Source organism: Stylophora pistillata, chromosome 12 (genome assembly GCF_964205215.1).
Source record: "Stylophora pistillata chromosome 12, jaStyPist1.2, whole genome shotgun sequence".
NCBI lineage: Eukaryota > Metazoa > Cnidaria > Anthozoa > Scleractinia > Pocilloporidae > Stylophora > Stylophora pistillata.
The window spans coordinates 15,810,200-15,829,786 of NC_142530.1; the positions used below are offsets into that span (position 1 = coordinate 15,810,200).

General features: G+C 38.2%; 1 protein-coding gene and 1 long non-coding RNA gene across 2 annotated transcripts; one reads left to right on the top strand and one right to left on the bottom strand.

Annotated features, from left to right (window-relative positions):
• Positions 1 to 3,037: 3,037 nt before the first annotated feature.
• LOC111331220 (all trans-polyprenyl-diphosphate synthase PDSS1) lies at positions 3,038 to 16,882 on the bottom strand. Its single transcript, XM_022936280.2, has 9 exons — positions 16,580 to 16,882; positions 12,595 to 12,688; positions 12,128 to 12,258; positions 11,083 to 11,336; positions 10,512 to 10,621; positions 5,743 to 5,823; positions 5,212 to 5,325; positions 4,075 to 4,155; positions 3,038 to 3,413 (listed from the first exon to the last, which is right to left on the bottom strand). The coding sequence occupies exons 1-9, from the start codon at positions 16,852 to 16,854 to the stop codon at positions 3,273 to 3,275; spliced, it is 1,281 nt and encodes a 426-aa protein (XP_022792015.2). The 5' UTR covers positions 16,855 to 16,882; the 3' UTR covers positions 3,038 to 3,272.
• Positions 16,883 to 16,920: 38 nt separating this feature from the next.
• On the top strand, positions 16,921 to 18,267 carry LOC148718981 (uncharacterized). Its single transcript, XR_015994085.1, has 2 exons — positions 16,921 to 17,051; positions 17,279 to 18,267. It is a non-coding gene; the product is annotated as an uncharacterized LOC148718981 (long non-coding RNA).
• The last annotated feature ends 1,320 nt before the right edge of the window (positions 18,268 to 19,587 follow it).

Consider the following 19,587-nt stretch of genomic DNA (forward strand, 5'->3'; position numbering starts at 1 on the left):
CACAACCTATCAGCCTGGAGATTTTCCAGGAAATAGTGGTTCATCCGTTTCACGGAGCTGTGTTCCATCGAGCACAGTTTTTATAGCTATTAGTGGACCTTTAATTTACTTCTGGGTTTTCTTCAGCGACCATAATGCCCAGTTGAGAAAGTTACCTTTGAACAATTATAGGTATGAAGACGAACTGGAATTTTTCATTGAGCAAATGACTGGAAAAACCCTTAAGGAGATTGGTGCCAGAGATCCTATTACAGGCGAAAATCCCCCGTCTGACTCACTGAAAATAGAGGAAGAGGGAAACGATTTGAATCGAATTGATGCGAGGAGCTCACAACAAAGTGCTCTACTGAAGCTTTATAACATCATCGTTACTCCCATTGCTGATCTCATTTTAGGTAATGAGATTACATTTGTTCGTGAGGGGCCTTTTTGTCTTGTGCCTTATGCAGCATTAGAGGACCCGAAGTCAATACATCTAGGTGAATCACTCAGAATTCGTGTGCTTCCTTCCTTAACGACCTTACAACTAATAAATGATTCCCCAGCTGAGTTCCACTTGAGGAGTGGTGCATTGCTCGTTGGGGAGCCATGTATCAAAGAGATCATTTACCACGGAAGACGGTTGAGGCAAGTACCGGGAGCAAGGAAAGAAGTGGAGATAATCGGACGAATCTTCCGTATTCCCTCCCTCACTGGAGACATGGCAACAAAAGATGAAGTGCTAAAACGACAGTCATCGGTTGCTTTAGTACACATTGCAGCGCATGGTAAAATGAAAACTGGGGAAGTTTTCCTGGCACCAAACACCACAAGGGAAAACTCTCAGCCTCATGAGAAAGACTATCTACTAACGATGAAAGATGTCGTTGAAGCTGGGCTACGGGCTCGACTGGTTGTTTTAAGTTGTTGTCGCACTACTCGTGGGGAGGTCATGGCCGAGGGTGTGGTTGGCATTGCGCGAACATTTTTAGGTGCCGGTGCTAGATCTGTCTTGGTGACCTTGGGGGCCATAGATGACGAGGGAACCCAGGAGTTTATGAGTTTCTTCTACCATGCTCTGGCTGATGGCAAGAAGGTAAGTGAAGCCCTCAATCAGGCGATGAAGTGTATGAGACAATCTGAAACGTTTAAGGAGGTGAAGCACTGGGCACCATTTGAACTCATTGGCGATGATGTCACATTGGATTTCAAGGATGCTAAATAATGTAACTACTATTTCTATATCTTGTTTCAGTACGAAGTGGCTTAGAATCAAAATTACAGTTTAAGATGTGAGCACGGATCCTTTTTTTTATTATTTTTCTCACCATATGTGTTAGCAATTTCTTGTTGTTCCTCGAGCAAAATAAGATGCAGTATTCACTTGAGGACGTTTTTCTGAGAAAAAATAAAGGGAGCAAAAGGCAAGTTTCTCTTTAAGTAATCTGACCTGTTTCGTAGTGTAGGGTTTCTTGTGATGAAGCCGAAAGAAAATATATCTATAGTAACAGAACGATTCCCGCTAAATTTTGATTCTTGTATTTTTCAGTTAAGGCAATGAGCATTGGAACTGTATCAGAGAAAGGACGAAACCCGAGGAAGCTAACGGCTGCTTGCAAACGTCCACATTTCGGGCAGAAACCCCTGCGGTACCTATATCTCTATAGGAGTGGTCGTGACTGAACATTGGTATTTTGATTAGTTTTTTTTAATATATTTTTTTATCTTGTTCGCACGCATGGCGTGCCATTAATTTAGTGACATTAGGATCATGACCAGCTATGTAAAAAGTTTATATTTTTAATCTAACATGAAAGAAGTTGTTAACTTTAAACAGGTTTTTGGGTGTTACATTTACACCCTTTTTGAAACACCTTAAGAAAGTAACAGATTTTTTTCCTCAATCAGTTTTTGCCCTACAGGTTATAACAACTATCACAGTCTTAGACACGTAATGAAAATTTCCATTGAGCTTAAAGAATAATCAATATTCTGATTACTCCATCACCATACAGACTTAGTTTCAGTCGACTGGAAATCGCACGGATAACCAGTCGAAGGATTTTACCTAGTTATTTGTTAAGCAGCTAGTTTTGTCGGATATGAAACGACAGATTCTAACGTTTATGATCAAGATTATACATTGGTATTACCGATGCTTCAGCAGATTTTGCATTTGCGTTTGAAAGCGATAAATTGTAATTTTTGCATAATCATTAGGGTACATTTTAAGTACGCTGTTAAAACTTGCTGTCCAACTGCATAACAAGAGGTAAAAAATAATTCTTTTTTAAATTCAATTGTTACTGTTTCTGGGAAGTTTCAAAATTGTATACTAAACGAAGCATCAAGAGAAGAATTTCAAAAAGTTTGAAGTTAGAGCCGAATGATGTATTTAGTCACTCCTAATGTTTATTTTCCGCGATTTTTTACTTTCTTTTGTAAATTTTTTTTCTTGGTGTTCATTAGGTGATATTAAATGCTGTTTTTTAAGCTATAGTAAAGTGGACCTTGAATTTGTTGACGGGACTGCTGAATTGTGAGGAAAATGAATTCCTGTAGAACAAAAAGCAACGGCAACCACTAAACAAAGTGAAAAAAAAGAAGATAGCCTGGAATGTTAGCCCTCTCCTTGTTTTGTTCCTATCACACACTGGCGCAAAGCACTGAGCCAAGCTAATAGAAGAAAATGCACTTAATAGCTGCTCATACGATCCTCGAATCATATGGGTTTTCGTTTTGAAAAACTCTGTCAAATTTGTGACGTAATCTTCCTTGATGAGACGTCTCTGTTCAAAATCAACTGTGGACCTCCTTCCTAATGGCCTACAAGAATTAGCCGTCTGTCGTCACGACAGTTTCTTCATTCGTCAACCGCGTGATAATCTTAAAAATATATCCACAATTATTTCTTCTTAAGAGGACACAGCAGCTTGAAATGCAATCGTTGGGTTGAGTTTTGAATTACACGTTTGGAATGTCGTTGTGATTCGAGAGTTTCTGTCCTGTATGTCATATTTTAAAAAGACAGCAACGCAAAAGTAAGAATTCTCACAAACCAAGTGACTATACATTTATTTATAATTTAAAATTTAAAAACAGAATCAATGACTAATCCTTTTTCATATAGTGTTCCTTAGGGGTTTATTTGAAATCTTCTAAGCAAAAGTCACGTAGAAAGACGACTAATAATTACTTGCTCAATTCTCAATTAGTTTAAGACTCAGAGACAGAGTTTTAATTGAGATAAAAGAGTAAGATTTTCGGGGTAAAAAGAGGAAGTCGCCAACTGGTTATTTTCGTCTTTGTATGATCTGCTGAGTGAGTGTGACCAATGCATCTCTTTGAGGAGAAGAAGACAGCTTGTTGATTTGTTTGACTGCCTCTTTAGCATACTGACTGGCCAGAGTATAAGAGCGTGCAATACCGTCGCTCTGACAAAAAAAAGGGCAAATTAGCAGATAAAAACATGGAAATTCATTGTCAGTTCCGATGACGCTACTTCGTAGGCCAAGTAGACACTTAGGTAATTCAAAACATAAACAAGATAAAAGAATACGAAGAAGTTTCACACAAAAAAGCGACGAAGTTTGTGCTTCGAACGCCCCACCAAACAACTGAAGCTGATTCCCTCGCTCGATCCCAGTCGTTGATGGGTTTTTAAAATGCGCTCTTCCCAAAGCGATGGGAGTGAGTCAAAGCGACGCGAAAAGAAGTGGGCGGCGGCAAAACGGCAGGGATTATCCCAACTCTCCCCGCACGGACTACTCTCTGATACGAATGTGAGAGACCTTAGGCTACCAAATGAGAAACGATTACAAACAAGTTTGGGTGGGGGCATCAGGGTAGGCAGAGCAAATATTACAAAAGGAAGGTGGGTGCAAGAAAGAGTTGCTGGGGAAATTAACAAACTGGAGAAACAAACTCACAGGCAAACTTTGTCAACCGACACCAAGAATGGACTCAATATCCAACAACTGTCCTGGCAAGGAGCCAGCGCCCCTTCCTCCAAAGACTCCTGAGGCGGAAAACAAACCTAACGAAACTATTGAATTTCCTAATGAGGTAGGAAGACGATAATCCAGAGCAACGAACCTTATCAACTGCTTCCCGAGCTTCGTCCACATCATTAGGGCCTTTAAACCGACGCATGATGAGTGCATTCAGATCAGGAAACTGGAAAATAAAAAACACCACAAGAGAGCAAGTGAATTTATCATAAATTTGATTTGGCAGGCGCATGAGATAATGGTACTTCAGTAATCCGATTCGCTAAAAGTGGTCCCGATGAAAAATTAAGTCTTCCTCGCACAATTTGTAACTGTTGGATCCACTTTACTTTGACAAAATGAAAGTTTTCCCAAAGTCTTTTTCCTTGTTGTTGTTGTTTTTTTTCTTAGCAGCAAAGAGGGCGCAAAATATACAAAAGCACTTCTTCAACATTCCCAAAACAAAAAAATACAAGTCGGCTTTAGCCAATTTACTTTGCAAAACACCAAATTATAGAGTGTAATTTTTTTGCCACTTTATAAATCATTTATCGACCAACCTCCTTAGAGCAGTATGACTAGACATTCGCCTCAATCGAGCAGAATGATGATTGGCCTCGTAATATTTACTTACAGTAACGAAAAATTATGGGTGTGTAATATTAGCGTAAACTTTACAAAACTCATAATGATATGCGAAGTTGAAATAAATTTAATAATGGGTATTTCGTGGCTAGTTGAGCAGTCTCCGGTGTAATTACGTAATTGCCGATGATAAATTCTGGTTTGGCGTGAAAGTGATTCATTCTAACTCAGTTTTCAGCAGAGCCACGAAGAGGTGAACCCTTCCACCCAAATATCGCGTGGGTCGTATCTTGAACAATTCATAAGCCAAGTTGTCCCAGCTTGGCTTAGCCCGCTGATCAATCATTCTTCCCATACCTTATTACGACTGAGCATGAATATGAATGTTGGTGAATATTCATGCTCATATTGGTTTTCATTGGACGAGATTACCCGCGTTTTCATTCGCAGGGAACAAGACCCTATCTCATTAACGGAGTTTTTTTCTCCCATCTTGACCGAACAAGCGTGTCCAATATCAATAAATACGAAATCCTTCACCTGGTACCTACATCTACCTCCACCCCATCTCTTTTCTTTTCTTTTCCTTTCTTTTTTATTTTAATCCAAATGAACCTTCTTTCAGTGAGGGTCTTTAGTAGACAGGTAGTATTATTACCTGTTCACACGCAAACAAGACAGGCGCAGTTGCAAGCCCAAGACGTAGATCTGTGGCTGTTGGCTTTCCCATCTCCCCCTCACTGGCTACAAAGTCCAGAATATCATCTACTACCTACAAAATCGGACAGAAAACAACTTCAGTCAACTCATACGTGGCATTAGCGTGTTTCTCTCCCTGGGGTGGAGCGCAGTGATACCCATAAAAACACTAGTGACTCGATACTGTAAACTGAAACTGATATGTTGAAGCCACAAAATGCAAACTCGAGCGAAAGTGTCAGTTAAACTAGGAGAATTAGAAAATATGATACTGAAAGAGATCCATCAAACTAAAACCCATGGACAGCTGGCTTATTCACTTGGCGGTATACAAGTGCTGAGTTTATCATTTCTTATACATGGGCTCGAAATCTTGAGGCAGGAAATAAAGTGTACAAAAAAAAAAAAAGAGAAATTCAAACGAAAACAGCCACAACAAAAAACAGACCATATCGCGATGATACATTTGTGATCAGCAAATCTAATGTACCTGAAAAGCCATTCCAATATTTCTGCCATATTGAAAGGCAATTTCTTGTACTTCTGGGTCACAATTTCCAAACACAGCGACCTGAAAATCAAATATTCATGGTTAAAATAATTAATTCACTTTTTTTCTAGCTTCAGAAACCATACAGACGTAATCATTCCCCCCCCCCCCCCCTCATAAAAAGGTATACGTAATGGAAATAACTTGCAGTGTTTTTAAAATCCAAAGAGTAGACGAACTGTTGAAAATTTTTGTCAAGTTACAAAATTTCAAGGCCCTTCTGGAGTCCCACCAAACCACCAAACCACCAAACCAAGGGAATCTCGCTTAGGAAATCAACCAAGAATCATATCAAAACATGCAAAGCTATAAATTTAACCACACAAATATCGATATGAACAATACAAAAACATCATCATCATCATAATCATAAACTTTATTTCATCTCGAATTTTAGAGTAGCTTGTTGGAGCGAATATCTTCGAGAAAACATAAAATGGAGATTATCTATATATATATATATATTCTTACATATATCTGTACAAGATCTAAAATACTAACTATACTAAAAGATACTAAAATACACAGTATTTAGAAATATAATTATGTAACATATCAGTAGAAATTTAGAAAAGCCTGGAATTGTTTACCTGTGCATGTCAGAAAGTCTGAGTCTCTTTCTGATTTTAAGAGTCTTTGTAAGGCTTATTTATACCAGTTAGACACTGAATTAACCTAACTTATTGTTATTATTATTATTATTATTATTATTATTATTATTGTTATCATTATTATTATTATATTATTACAAATATATATAGGTATGTGTAGTGTTTTTCTTTTTTGGGTGGCCTTTTGTAAGGGAACCCTTTCCTGTTTCTTGGCCTTCCCCTCAGCCTTGTATATATGTTAAGCTTGTTGAGAAAATGATTAAAGTAAAGTAAAGTAAATTAACAGAAAAGTGAAGATAAGCGGGAGCTACTATACAAAGATACTGCCTTGGATTATCTTTCTAAAGTCTTTAAATGCACTCGTGCGGATATAGTCAGGCAGTGTATTCCATAGCTTAGCTGAGAAGTATGAAAATGAATTAAGGCCATAACTAGTTGTTCTAGGTTTTCTAAGTGACAGTATGTAATTACCGCGAAGATTATAAGAAGAGGACCGAAGAGAAAACATACCTATCATATAAGCTGGAAAATGAGTGAAAAACAGGCTCTTGTACAATAAAATAAGGAAATTCTGGATACGCCCATTACATAAGGAACTAGTGTTGACCTTAGTCAGAAGGCTATCATATGGCGACAAGTAATCCCTAAGTATAAATCTAAGTATTCTCTTATTCAGCCCCTCTAGTTTAACCGTCTTCCGCGCTCCGCAAAAGTGCCAAACTGAGGAACAATAATTAAAATGCGGTAAAATGTAAGCTTTGTAAAGCGTAAGTAAGGTGTCCCTCGATATCAGTTTTCGAAATCGTAACATAACATTAAAATGATTATTGATCTTTTTGCATATGTTGGATATGTGACTAGAGAAATCGAGCTTATCATCTATTTCCATTCCGAATATCTCTAATGTGTCCTTTACTGGGAAGCAAAAACTATAGTCTGTTTCGCCAAGAACGAGTTCCTGGTGCTTGCTCTCGTTGACTAACATCCCATTTTCCTGGTACCAATGATTGGCTAACTTGACATTGTGAGATATGCATGCGTCTACTGTCGCTGGGTCGACGTGGGAATAGTATATCTGATGATCATCGGCGTAAGCGTTCAGCCTGGCGCCCTTGACGTAAAACAAGAGATCGTTGATAAAGAAGTTAAATAGCATTGGACCTGACACACTCCCCTGCGGGACCCCACGTTCAACGCTTTTCCAAGTGGAGAAGGTGCCGCCTATCTTGACTCTCTGAGATCTACCAGAGAGATAGTTCCTGAGTAGAGCGCCACTCGTCATCTATACCGTAGGCCTTGAGCTTGGAAAGGAGTGGATACTGAATAACGTCAAACGCTTTGGAGAGGTCCATAGAGACCACCGCAACGAGCTCACCTCTGTCGCGCATCATCCTCCAATCTTCCGTCAGCCTTAGCAATGAGGTCTCACAACTATGAAGCTTCCTGTAAGCGCTAGTGAAATCTGAAAGCATTTCGAGATAAAATTCATGCATTTGGCCTGCTAGAAGCTTTTCAAAAATATGGTTCAGAACGGGGAGCACAGTTACAGGCCTATAGTTAACCTTACAAAACTCGTCGTCTTTTTTTGAACAAGGGAGTCACAGTGCCCATCTTCCAATTTGCAGGATAAGAGCAGTTTTCAATGGAATGGTTAAAAATGTTTGTGAGAGGCTCAGCAATAACAGATGCAGCGTGTTTGACCAGCCATGGTGGGATCATATCATGACCAAGCGATTTACGAACATTGATCTCTTTCAATAAGCTTTCAACCTGAGATTTGCCTGTGAGATGAAAACTGAAGCAAGCAGGTTCGTCTTTGCCCCTGTTTTCAAAGATTACTTTGATGCTCATATGATTAGCAAAATCATTGCCATAATCCTCTTCCTCTCTCAAAGGTACATTATCAGCGATGTGTACAAAGTGTTCGTTAAATAGTTCGGCAATTTCCTTTTTGTCAGTAATAATTCTGTCCTTTTCCTTTAAGATAATATCATTGGCTCTTCTTGCTTTCGTATGTAAAAAAGGGCGGAAAGTAAACCAGAACTCGTGTGGGTTACCAGGCTCTGATGATTTCTTAACAAAGTACTGTTTTATTGCTTTTCGCCTAAGAGAAGTACAGGTGTTACGTTGAATTTGTACGCCTCGTAATTTGCATCCGTACGGTTGCGCGTGAATATTTTCCACAATCTGTTGCGGTGCCTAATGGCTTTCCTCCATTGTTCCGTCATATATGCCACCTGATTGCCGCGTACCATTGTTCGCTTAATGGGGGAATGCTTATTTATGACATCTAGAAACAATTGTTCAAATGCATCAACCTTATCATCAAGTTCATCAAAAGCGTCAATAATGAGGAAAGGCACAGACTGCATGTCACGCACAAAGTTTTCTTGGCTAAAGTTCTTGAAACTACGAAAGCAAATCTTGCGTGAACGAGCCCTTGGTGCCAATGATCGAAGGATTGTGTAAACCAACGAATGATCGCTGATGTGTGTATCCACTACGCCAGATGCAACTATATTTCTCTTGTTGTCAGTGAGAATTAAATCGAGAGTAGTTTGAGACGTCCTGGCCTTTCGAGTTGGCTCATTAATTAAGCAATGCAGGTTAAAAATATCTAACAAGTCTAGAAGAGATCGTCCGTCTTTTGGCAGTTTGTCCGGTTCTGAAATGTCAGCATTAAAATCTCCCGCAAACAATATTGTACTCGACAGTGTTGATGCTGCCTCGAATAGCAATGATAGCTCATGACACCATTGTGATTTAGGAGTTGACGGAGGCCTGTAAATTCCACAAACAGTGATCCAAGTTTTCCCAAGGTTAATCCTGAGAACGATAGATTCGGTTTTAAAACTTGACCACTTTTCAGAAAAGAGCCCTTTTATTTGTTTGACTCGGATAAAGCAGATGTCGCTCCTAACGTACACCAATAAACCACCGTCACTTGCCTTTCTGTCGCAACGACACACTGATCGAAAACCATCAACATGAAACATGTTGTCCGGAAAAGTCGCGTCGATTTTGCTCTCAGATATAATCAGAATGTCGAATTTACTAGAAAGAAGCCAAGATTTCATCTGATGAAATTTGAAACCGCCGATACTGTTAGCGTTAGTGTGTCCCAGTTTAAAGTTTGAAACATTATTCCTGGCAATTTGATCAAAGTTCGACCAGGTTTCGTCCACTGGCTCCGACTCTACCTCATCTTGCTTTTCTTCGAGAGTTGAGTTTTCAAAGAAACTATAACTAAGTGGAGGTAGAGAGCATCTAATACAGTACCATGTTGGAAACTGTGCCATAAAATAGGATCGCAACTTCCTAAAATTCATGCCAGTGCATTTCCTGTGATAGGTGTCGATACAACCACTACAAGGGACGCCATTTTGATTTTTCTTCAGAGCTTTTCCACATTCAGCACATAGAGATCTTGTATAACTGGATCCTTTGACCGGTCCAGCGGGGTTACTAGGAATATCGCCCGACAGTTTGAGCAACTCAAACTGCGTTGTAGCCGTAGCGTTACGATAGTAAACGACTCTCTGTCCTGAGTACCTCTTTGCCTTCGGCTTTGCATAAATTGCTGTTGGGAATCTTGCTAAAAGGCAACTCGATCTGGCGAAATCCAGTATGAATCAAAGCCAGGACTCTTTTGCTAGCTTCGGAGCTAAACTTTGCGATGCTCTTCGTGAATTCCCGAAGAGAGCTTTCAAAAAAAACTTTTTAAGGACATGTTATTTTCGTTCTTAGAGGCTGAGGATTACTATGTTGAATCGCCCCTTCTACTTCAAAAAAATTAATATTAATTTATGTTTAAGCTTTATTTTGTAATCTATCACTACTGGCTGTACCTCTAATTCCCGCCCGCCTTGACTAGCTCCTACTATTTGCGGGCGTGAACGGTCTTCATGAACATGAAAGTTTGCTTGACAACCGATTAATGTTGATATCTTGTAAAACGTGTATATTAGATTAGTAATAATTAGATTAATAATAATAATAATTAAGTAGATCTCAGTACAACTTATGAAGTTTTTAAAGGTCTAATAAAGAAAAGGTTTTTATTTTTTTTTACTAGTAGAAGGGATTCTAAATACTTACTGCTTTGCAACAACATGCTATCAAACTAGCAGTCTTCTTGTAAGTCTTTTCTAAGTAATGATTAAACCTCTCATCTGGATTTTCTTTTGACCCTAGTTGCATAAATTCACCTACAAGTAAAACAAGATACAAATTAAAATTATCCTTCAAACAACCAACATAGCACTTGAAATCTCATGCGTGAAACCGTTTTTTTTACCATAAGCTGTACACTTGACTTCTTCTTTGAATTGAGTACTACATTAACATTTATTTGTGAACTTAACCCAGCAGATGATGACATAGATGACAAAGTCATGTTATTTAGCTTCCCTTGGTCCATACGTCATAAATAAGAGCCAAAAAGTTCCCTGTCCAGCTTGACCTACACTGTAACTAGGTTGTGGGGCATTTTTTGATGATTTCCCACTTTCTATTTTTTCCTTTCTCTTACTTTTTTCCATCTTTTAGCATGTGCCTCTTAGCTCCCAGTACCTTTATTGACGCTTTTCCCTTAAATTATTTTCAGATTTCAAATAAAAGTGATTGGTGAGTTGGACAAGTCGTATGATAATGTAATATAGTTACTCACCTTTTACAAGGTCATCTACAACCTTGGCTAATAATTCTACAACTTCACTGTTTCCGAGCTTGGCCAAAGCTTGAGAAGCACATGCAAGGATGTAGTCTGCTGCTAGAACTGACATCCTCTCTCCAAACATTTTATTGATGGATGTTTTTCCTCGTCTGGTATCAGCACCATCAATAACATCATCGTGAACCAAACTGGCAGTGTGGATCATTTCTGACACCATTACAACTGTTGATTGTGATGGAAGGATTTTCCTGCAAAAAAGCAAGAAACAGGTGATGCATGTAAATATTAACCCAAGGCTAAAAATTCTTATTATTATCATTTTTTCACCATTTTTACATTTGTTAGTTGAGTTATTGAGCCTAATTTATCCGGTTGAGTACCAGTAGTTTCTCCTTGAAGTGGCAAGGATAGAAGGGGTACGTTTCTAAAGAATATTTGGTGCTGCATTGTTGGGGGTATAACAAGAGACTTTGGCTTTCTCAACTGAGTTCAAACTCAGTAGCAACTCTTTACGGTGGCAGATTTACTTCGTCAACTCAGTTGATTCAACCAAATTATCTGCCAGTGGAAGAGTTTTAAGAAAAATATGTGTGGATAATATATTGTATGAATTAACACAACATTCTCAGAACTGATTAAATCATATTTATTTAGTGTTACGATGGAAGCATACTACAATGATAAAAATGCCAAAGTCATGACATGTGTCAAAAAGCTCAAGTATTGTCAGCCACTTTTCATAGCTGAAGTAGCTTTTCATACCTGAGTATTTTTTCTACATCAGGATAAACACTTTGATCCTTGCAGGTTAACCACCCACACTTTACAAGATTTCCTGGTAAGATTTGTGACACACACATTTATATTCCTGGGTGGAGATGGGTACTGGAAGAGTAAAACACCTCCCCCAAGAACATGACATATGGACCCCTGTCAGACCTTCACCTTACAGTAACCCTTTCATGCCGTATGCCAGCCAATAAGGCACCATGTATCTCTCATACTAAATGCCACATTAAGAGTATCGCCCAAAACAAACCTGCTGTTGGAAGTGTGCGAGTTACATGCCTCTGCAGTCAAAAGCACCATCATTGGTCTGATGTATTTTCCTTGACCATCAAAGTAATATTGACTCACATCTCTGAGAGGTTTGATGGAGGAATTAAGTTCCTGTAAAAAATAAGAAAAAATTATTTTTATGCTCTTGAGAGGAATGCAGCATCTACATGTATAATTATATATCTTCTTTACTGTTTTTTTTTTAAGTTTTTTCTTTAATGCACCATGTAGATGCACATCAACAAGTTTTATGAAAAGCTTTAAAATAGGTTGCTTTCTTGTTGAACTAACTGTTACATATAAATATGGCTACTTTCCCATCTTTTTGTTCAGATGGTAACACTTGTATCATCAACTTATATTCTAATAAAAAACAGGAAAAACAAACAGTTACTACTGAATTCTGTTTGGACACATTAGAAGGAAATTTGTATTGGTTACACATACCTTTTTTATTGCTTCACAGAGTTGTGATAAATGTGTTTCTGTTAAAGCATGTGGGTCTATTTGTGTTTTCTCTGTATGTGAATATGTTGAAAATCTGCAAAACAAAGGATAGTATTGTCTACTACTGTTTAAATTTTTCACATTTAAAATGTAAGGACTGAGAACTTGGTATTCATAAAAATACTGCCTAACTGATTTCTTTTTATATTCTCATCACCTGTCTACAAGGCAATGCAATGAATCAATACTACAAGCAATGAATCAACACTATGTGCAATGAATCAATACTATGAGCAATGAATCAATACTATGAGCAACAAATCAATACTATGAGCAATAAACCAATACTACAAGCAATGAATCAATACTATGAGAAGTTGCACTTTCATTGCCTTTGGGAATTGAGACTCTTTTGCTCCCAAAAGTGATCTGTAGGGAATTTCTCCTTATGATATCAATACATTTTCAAGCTCAAGGTTGATGAGAAGAAGGACTTATTATCAACACTCAGGGACACTGCTTGATTTATCACCAAATCCTCTGAGCTAATACAACAACGAACAGCATGGCAAGCAGCATACAGTAGACAGTTGATATTATTTTAGATACTGGGAGTCAAACAGTTACCTCTTTAACCATTAAGAGTAACCAGCATCTTATTTTTCCTTACAATATCACCCCTGGATCAGTCATTAAGGTCACAAGAATAAAGGAGATAAATATCACTACCTAAGGGCTTTTAAGTCTGGATATTGTTTTGAAGAAATATAGTATTTGTGATATTTTAGCCATCAGAGATAGCAAACTATGGATCAAGATCACTTCAAATACCAATGCACTTGATGATCTTTTACCGCCGAGACATACTAGGCAATTACGCAGCAGGGGCCATGATTATATATTACCTAGAGTTCATACTTCACATTTTAAATCCACTTTTGTACATAGATATCTTTTTAGCATTGTCTGCCATTAATAGTTAGTTGTATTTTCTATCTTAATCTGTTTTATATTTCAATCTTTGTAAATAATGACACGGTTGAATTGCATTATTTCTTTTAAAAAAGACCATTATTACTATTATTATCATTATTATAAAGCTTGATTATCAATTAAGAAATTCTCCTTGTCAGCTCCTTAAAAAATGTATAAAGAACAGTATGGAGAATATGCATACTGAACTTGGGGTGTGAATGGTTAAAGGATTCATTCTGGAAATTAAGGGGGGGGGGGTAACATGAAGCATGACCACAATGAGAGTTGTAAGGTCTTTTTGCCATAATTTTCTCTTTTGGACCCTCAGTTTAACTGAACCTCTATAACTGATTATCTTCACTGAATAAATGGTATCAAGCCAAGTGCAATGGGCATCTCATCATCCAGATGAGAATAATCCCAAAAAAAGTAATTTGGTTTTACCAACTAAGTTGAAATTGTAAATTGGCCACCGTAAAGAGTTAAAAAGCTGACGTTTCAAATGTAAGCCCTTTGTTAGAGTGAAAGATGAAGGGCTAATACTTGAAACATCAGCTTTTTAACTCTTTACTGTGGCCAATTTACAATTTCAACTTAGTTGATACAAGCAAATTACCTTCTTGGGATTACTCTCATCTGGATTATGAGATGCCCATTGTACTTGGCTTGATACCATTTACCTTGTTACCCCCACTAATGCAGCACCACAGTTTCCTCAGAAACTTACCCCTTAATCCCAAAAAGGAGTGTTTTCAAAAAATTAATAGTGGGTGATTTTTTAACAACCTAATCAGTAGTTCCCAAGATGTCAAGTGAGGAGTCATTTCCAATTAAATACTTTGGATATATCAACAAAGTGTAAGTGGTAAATTGGCCACCGTAACGATTACAAAAGCTGACGTTTTGAGCGTTAGCCCTTCGTCAGAGCGAATAGAGCAATTGTGGGTTGTGTGTGCTTTTAAAGGCAGAGAATGGAGCTATGTTATTGGTGGGAACATGGCAACGAGAAAAACAAGAATAAATTAGTGGAATGAAAAGCGTTCGTTGATCCCTGTGGAAGTTAGACTGCCAGTTTGAAAGATGAGCTTTTGTTCAAGATTTTTACGGCTTTCTGTGCTACCTAAGTGTAAGGAGAGATCGCAGATTGCCATATGTTGCTTAGAATGATTAGGTAAATTAAAATGTCTAGCAACTGGTTTCGATGTGTCCTTGTCATTCCTTTCCACGTCTCGAAGGTGTTCTCGGAATCGGTCACCAAGTCTTCTGCTTGTTTCGCCGATGTATATCTTTTTGCAATAAGTGCAAGTTATGCAATAGATTACATTGGCGGAGGTGCAAGTGAAGTGATTGGTGATCTTGATGGATCGTTTAGGTCCCGATATTTTATCAGTGTTGTGAATGAAAGGACACATTTTGTATCGTGCACAAGCGCATTTAAAAGTGCCTGGTTGGTCATTAGTCTGAAAAGAACTTATGACCAAAAAATTGCCTATGTTTTTGTTGCGTTTGAATGAAATGAGCGGAGGCTGCAAAAAGATAGTGCTTGTCTCTGGATCGTTTTGAAGTAATTTAAAGTTTTTAAGAATGATGGATTCAACTGAGTGGTTGTGAGGGTGAAACGTAAGAGTGAATGGAATGCGGTCGGAATCTTCCTTATGCGACGTTTGTAGAGCTGAATGTGAATCAATAAGTTGGTCTGTCGTTCAAGCGCGATGGTAACCTGCTTGAACAACAGAAAAAGGGTAACCACGTTTATCGAAAAACTGGCACATTGATTCTGATTTGTGGTGGAAATCAGAGTCATCACTGTATAAACGACGAAGTCTTAGAAACTGAGAAAAAGGAATGGAATTCTTAACGTGAGATGGATGCGAAGATGAATATAACAAGTAATTATGAGAGTCTGTAGGTTTGTAATACATACTAGTGCATAAACTGTTACCTTCAATTGAAAGTTTGATGTCTAAAAAGGATAGTCGCTAGACATTTTAATTTACCTAATCATTCTAAGCAACATATGGCAATCTGCGGTCTTTCCTTACACTTAGGTAGCACGGAAAGCCGTAAAAATCTTGAACAAAAGCTCATCTTTCAAACCGGCAGTCTAAATCCCACAGGGATCAAGGAACGCTTTTCATTCCACTAATTTATTCATGTTTTTGTCGTTGCCATGTTCCCACCAATAACGTAGCTCCATTCTCTGCCTTTAAAAGCACACACAACCCACAATTCCTCTATTCGCTCCGACGAAGGGCTAATGCTCAAAACGTCAGCTTTTGTAATCGTTACGGTGGCCAATTTACCACTTCAACTTTGTTGATATATCCAAGTTATTTTGTTACTCCCACCGACGCAGCCCCAAACAGTTTCTTTCGAAACTATCAGCCTTTCTCGAATTAAATACTGGTTGTCAAGGAGATTCCCCTACCCTGCTGATTAAGCAGAACAGTTTCCTTCACTCTTTAACCCCTAAGACAGTCAAGCATCTAATTATTTCACCTTACAGAAATAGTTCTAAATGTTTAGAGAAAAAGTAAGCTAAGGGAGAATATGCATGCTGAGTAAGGGTGAAGAGGGATAGAAGCCTATTCTTTTTTTCATTTGAAATTGAGCATAAAACAGCATACACAAATCTGAGGATCAGGAGGGTCTGAGGAATGAAAACCATACAAGTTCTCAGTGGAGCTAGCTAAATATACCCCAAAACCCCATGGTGGGGTGGATATTTTTCACCGAGTTTTCAAAACGTTGCAGCAGATCAATTCGTTACCAACTAAAATTCTCAATAGCAGCCAAGTACTGCTGCGAGTTTCGCTCAAAAGCGAAACGATGCAGGCCGCTTATATTTGATCAATTTACACTTCTCGATAAGGTATGATGTAACACCAGTTCACTGTGTACAAGGAAAAGTGGGCCGGGGATGTCACCTTAGCAGGACGTCGTCCCTAACCGCTGCCCAAGGCAAATATTCTGATAGACTATCAAAATTCAAATAGACAGACATACTCACCTATAGCACTTTTTATATAAACTCAAATTCCATTTTCCTGATGAATGGCGAACCCTCCCGGTAAATGCGCAAGAAAATCGTCTTCCACAAGGATCGCGTTGAAAAGCCGGTAGGCGATCTTTAAACACTGAATTAACAATCGAAGAATGGATGCTAGATGTATGACGTTTACAAACTGCTTCAAATTCTTTCAATCCAAGGCTGAAATTCCGGTAAGAGAAATGTTTGCAAGGGGATAAAATTGTAAAAGGACATGAGTATATTGCTCCCGCCATCTTGAATCTAAATTTTTAGAGCCCAGGCTTTCTCTGGTGGATTTATAGAGTGGAAGGAAGCCTCGCAATGCATCCTGGGGTATGTTGACAGCGTCCACCTTCTGGCGTCGCGTCGATTCATTGTTTTTGATTGTTTGTCTGTGTTTTCCCAACGGTCAACTATTTTGCAGTTCTCAGGTGTGCGTAGGTAATATTGGGTAAGTTTTTAATCCATTCCCGTTGCTCCGCTTTTAGAACAGCGATTACTCGCCACAATTGTTTCGTCTACTCGATGGGTGAAGTCTAAGAGTCTCGCGTGATATTTTCGCGCCATTAATTTGCGTCCCTTTGGGTGATCTTCGCAACAGCGGTTGTTTGGAAGATTGTACATCCCAATTGCACGCTTCAGGAAAAAAATGTCAACTTAACTCTGTGTTTCTTTCAGTTCCAAAGTGCTTAAAGAGCCGTAATCATTTCAGGATTGTCCCGTAGTGTGTAGAAAAAGAACAATTTATCAGAATGCCTGACATAGATGCAGCCGCTAGCTCGGCTAAGAAGCGTGGTCGTCCTCCAAAGCCACCCGCTCCAGCTGCTGACGAATCTGGCGAGCCTGTCGTCAAAAGAGGCAGAGGTCGACCCAAGGGCTCAAAATCAGCAAAAAAGAAGGAGACAGCTCCTAAACCTTCAGGTCCGAAGCGACCTCGCGGACGTCCGAAGGGTTCGTTTAAAAAGAAGCCAACGGCAGCCGAATCGAACGAGAAGAAAAGTCCAAAGAAAGGTAGCGAGTGAAGAAAGAGCATGAAATCTCTGCGATCTCCTAGCGTTACAGACACTGTATCACAAAGACACGAGAAAAGTTACTTTATATATCTATATACATCATGTTACTCATTTGCTTTGTTTTTCTGCTACGTACATGTGTGCTGATCTTGTAACTCGAAACGTTTCTTATTAACATGTTTGTTTCACTAGCGATTTGCTCTTGGACGAACCCTTCGACACGAGCGAAAGTGTCATTCCAGTTGTACGTTTATCATTTATTAATTTTTGTTTTCATAACAAACCTGACTCATGGAGCTCTATGAAAAAAATCGGAACTTGCGTTTGTATCAGTTGATGGAGTCAAAGCGGCATCTGACGAATACAATGTCACATAGCACTCGTTCCTGTCATTTCTCGATTTTACTGATCGTTGATTTCGACTGATCAACAGAATGTTGGATCAGTAGAGATTTACTCTAATGCCTTGTGTTATTGTTACTTGTTAACAACTACTCTGAGTGTTGAACCTATTTTTATATTGTAGAACTGAAGTTATACTAATTGCAACATAAACTGTTGATGTACGTAGATACTGTATAATTTACTGTTAAATGTGTAAGGCTTGAAAACACTTGTTGTCTTTGTAGTAAAACTTTACTTCAAAGTGTTTAATTTTTGGGCTGTTTTCGTGTGTATGTGATGTTTTTACTATTATTTTTTTGTATTATGTGTTAGTGCTGCGTTTGATATTTGGATTCTATTATCTGAATCGGTCATTTGGGGCAAGGAGAAATTTGATTTATTCATTCGCATCGATCCATTAATAACCGCCATATTAATACCACCATATTGTTTTTTGTTGGTTTTGTTTTCCCAGAATTTTCCTTGGAATGGGAAAGCCCCCATTAAGATAAGGTTGCTATTTTGGGAAAACCTTAATGGCTCTAGAGAACTTTGGTTTATAATAATGATTGGTAGATTTTAATTCTCATTATTACTTCAATTTAGTATGGTGATTTGTTTTGTTAGATTTTCAGTCCCACTCAAGTTCTGAGTTGCTTGGTAGAGATCAAACTTTTTTATATACTTTGAGTGAACTACATGAAAGCATCCCATTTATGTTGAATGTCAAGATTGGGCAATTAATCCCATATATCTCAAAGAGCCTCATTTTAGAGAGCAATAATTGCTTGTTCAAAGTTTGGCATCAGATATTTTCTGCCAGGTGAATTTCACATCTATCACCTTTTAGAGTCCAGTTCCCTGACTATAGACTATGACATGGGGTGTCTGCTTACGAGAGAGCTTAACCAAAAGAAAAATCCAATTTTTACTTCTACTTTCATTTTAATTTTTCACTTCCACTCAGTAGAGCTGTCTGCCGTTGAGAGTGTCCGTTAGAGGAGAGTCAGCTGTATTAATTTTCTTAAAATGATAAAATAGCAAAATTTTGTTAATTCTGATGTCGTCTGTGTATCAGTCCCCTAGTGGATCACGTGTAAGAACTTATCAAAATGTGTAGGGAATTCAGCCAATTATGTAATGTTTATCAGTGATCATGATAGATTATATTCACAATTAACGTGCTTAAAACCTTTAAGACCCAAAAGTGACTATCATTAAACTTCTAGCAGTATCACTACTGAATAAAATGTTAAGATCATCAGAAGAACAGGACCAACCTAAAAAGGCTCTTAATTGATATACATATTCTCCTCTGGGTACCTTGGGAAACATAGAGTGAAGGGTATAGAGAATATATCAATGTTGGATACAAAGGGTTAAGTTTTTCTCTGGGTTGTTTTATCATTATTGTGTTTTTTTTCTTGAAATTATGAATTCCATCTTTGGAAACCTCATCACAAAATAGTTAAATTTGGTAAAAAAACTTTCTCCAAGTAGACAGGTTAGCCTGTTCTGAGCTCTCAGTCAGTAGAGACAGGCAAAGAAGTAGGCATGTGATTGTAGTTCCTATGGAAATGGCTGATCCCC

Excerpts from the sequence above, each read along its gene's own strand:
- LOC111331220 (XM_022936280.2), bottom strand. The coding sequence starts at position 16,854 with ATGGCGGGAGCAATATACTCATGTCCTTTTACAATTTTATCCCCTTGC. Across the intron at positions 12,259-12,594 it reads TCTGTGAAGCAATAAAAAAG|GAACTTAATTCCTCCATCAA; the intron begins GTATGTGTAACC and ends TATTTTTTACAG. Across the intron at positions 5,326-5,742 it reads ATATTGGAATGGCTTTTCAG|GTAGTAGATGATATTCTGGA; the intron begins GTACATTAGATT and ends CCGATTTTGTAG.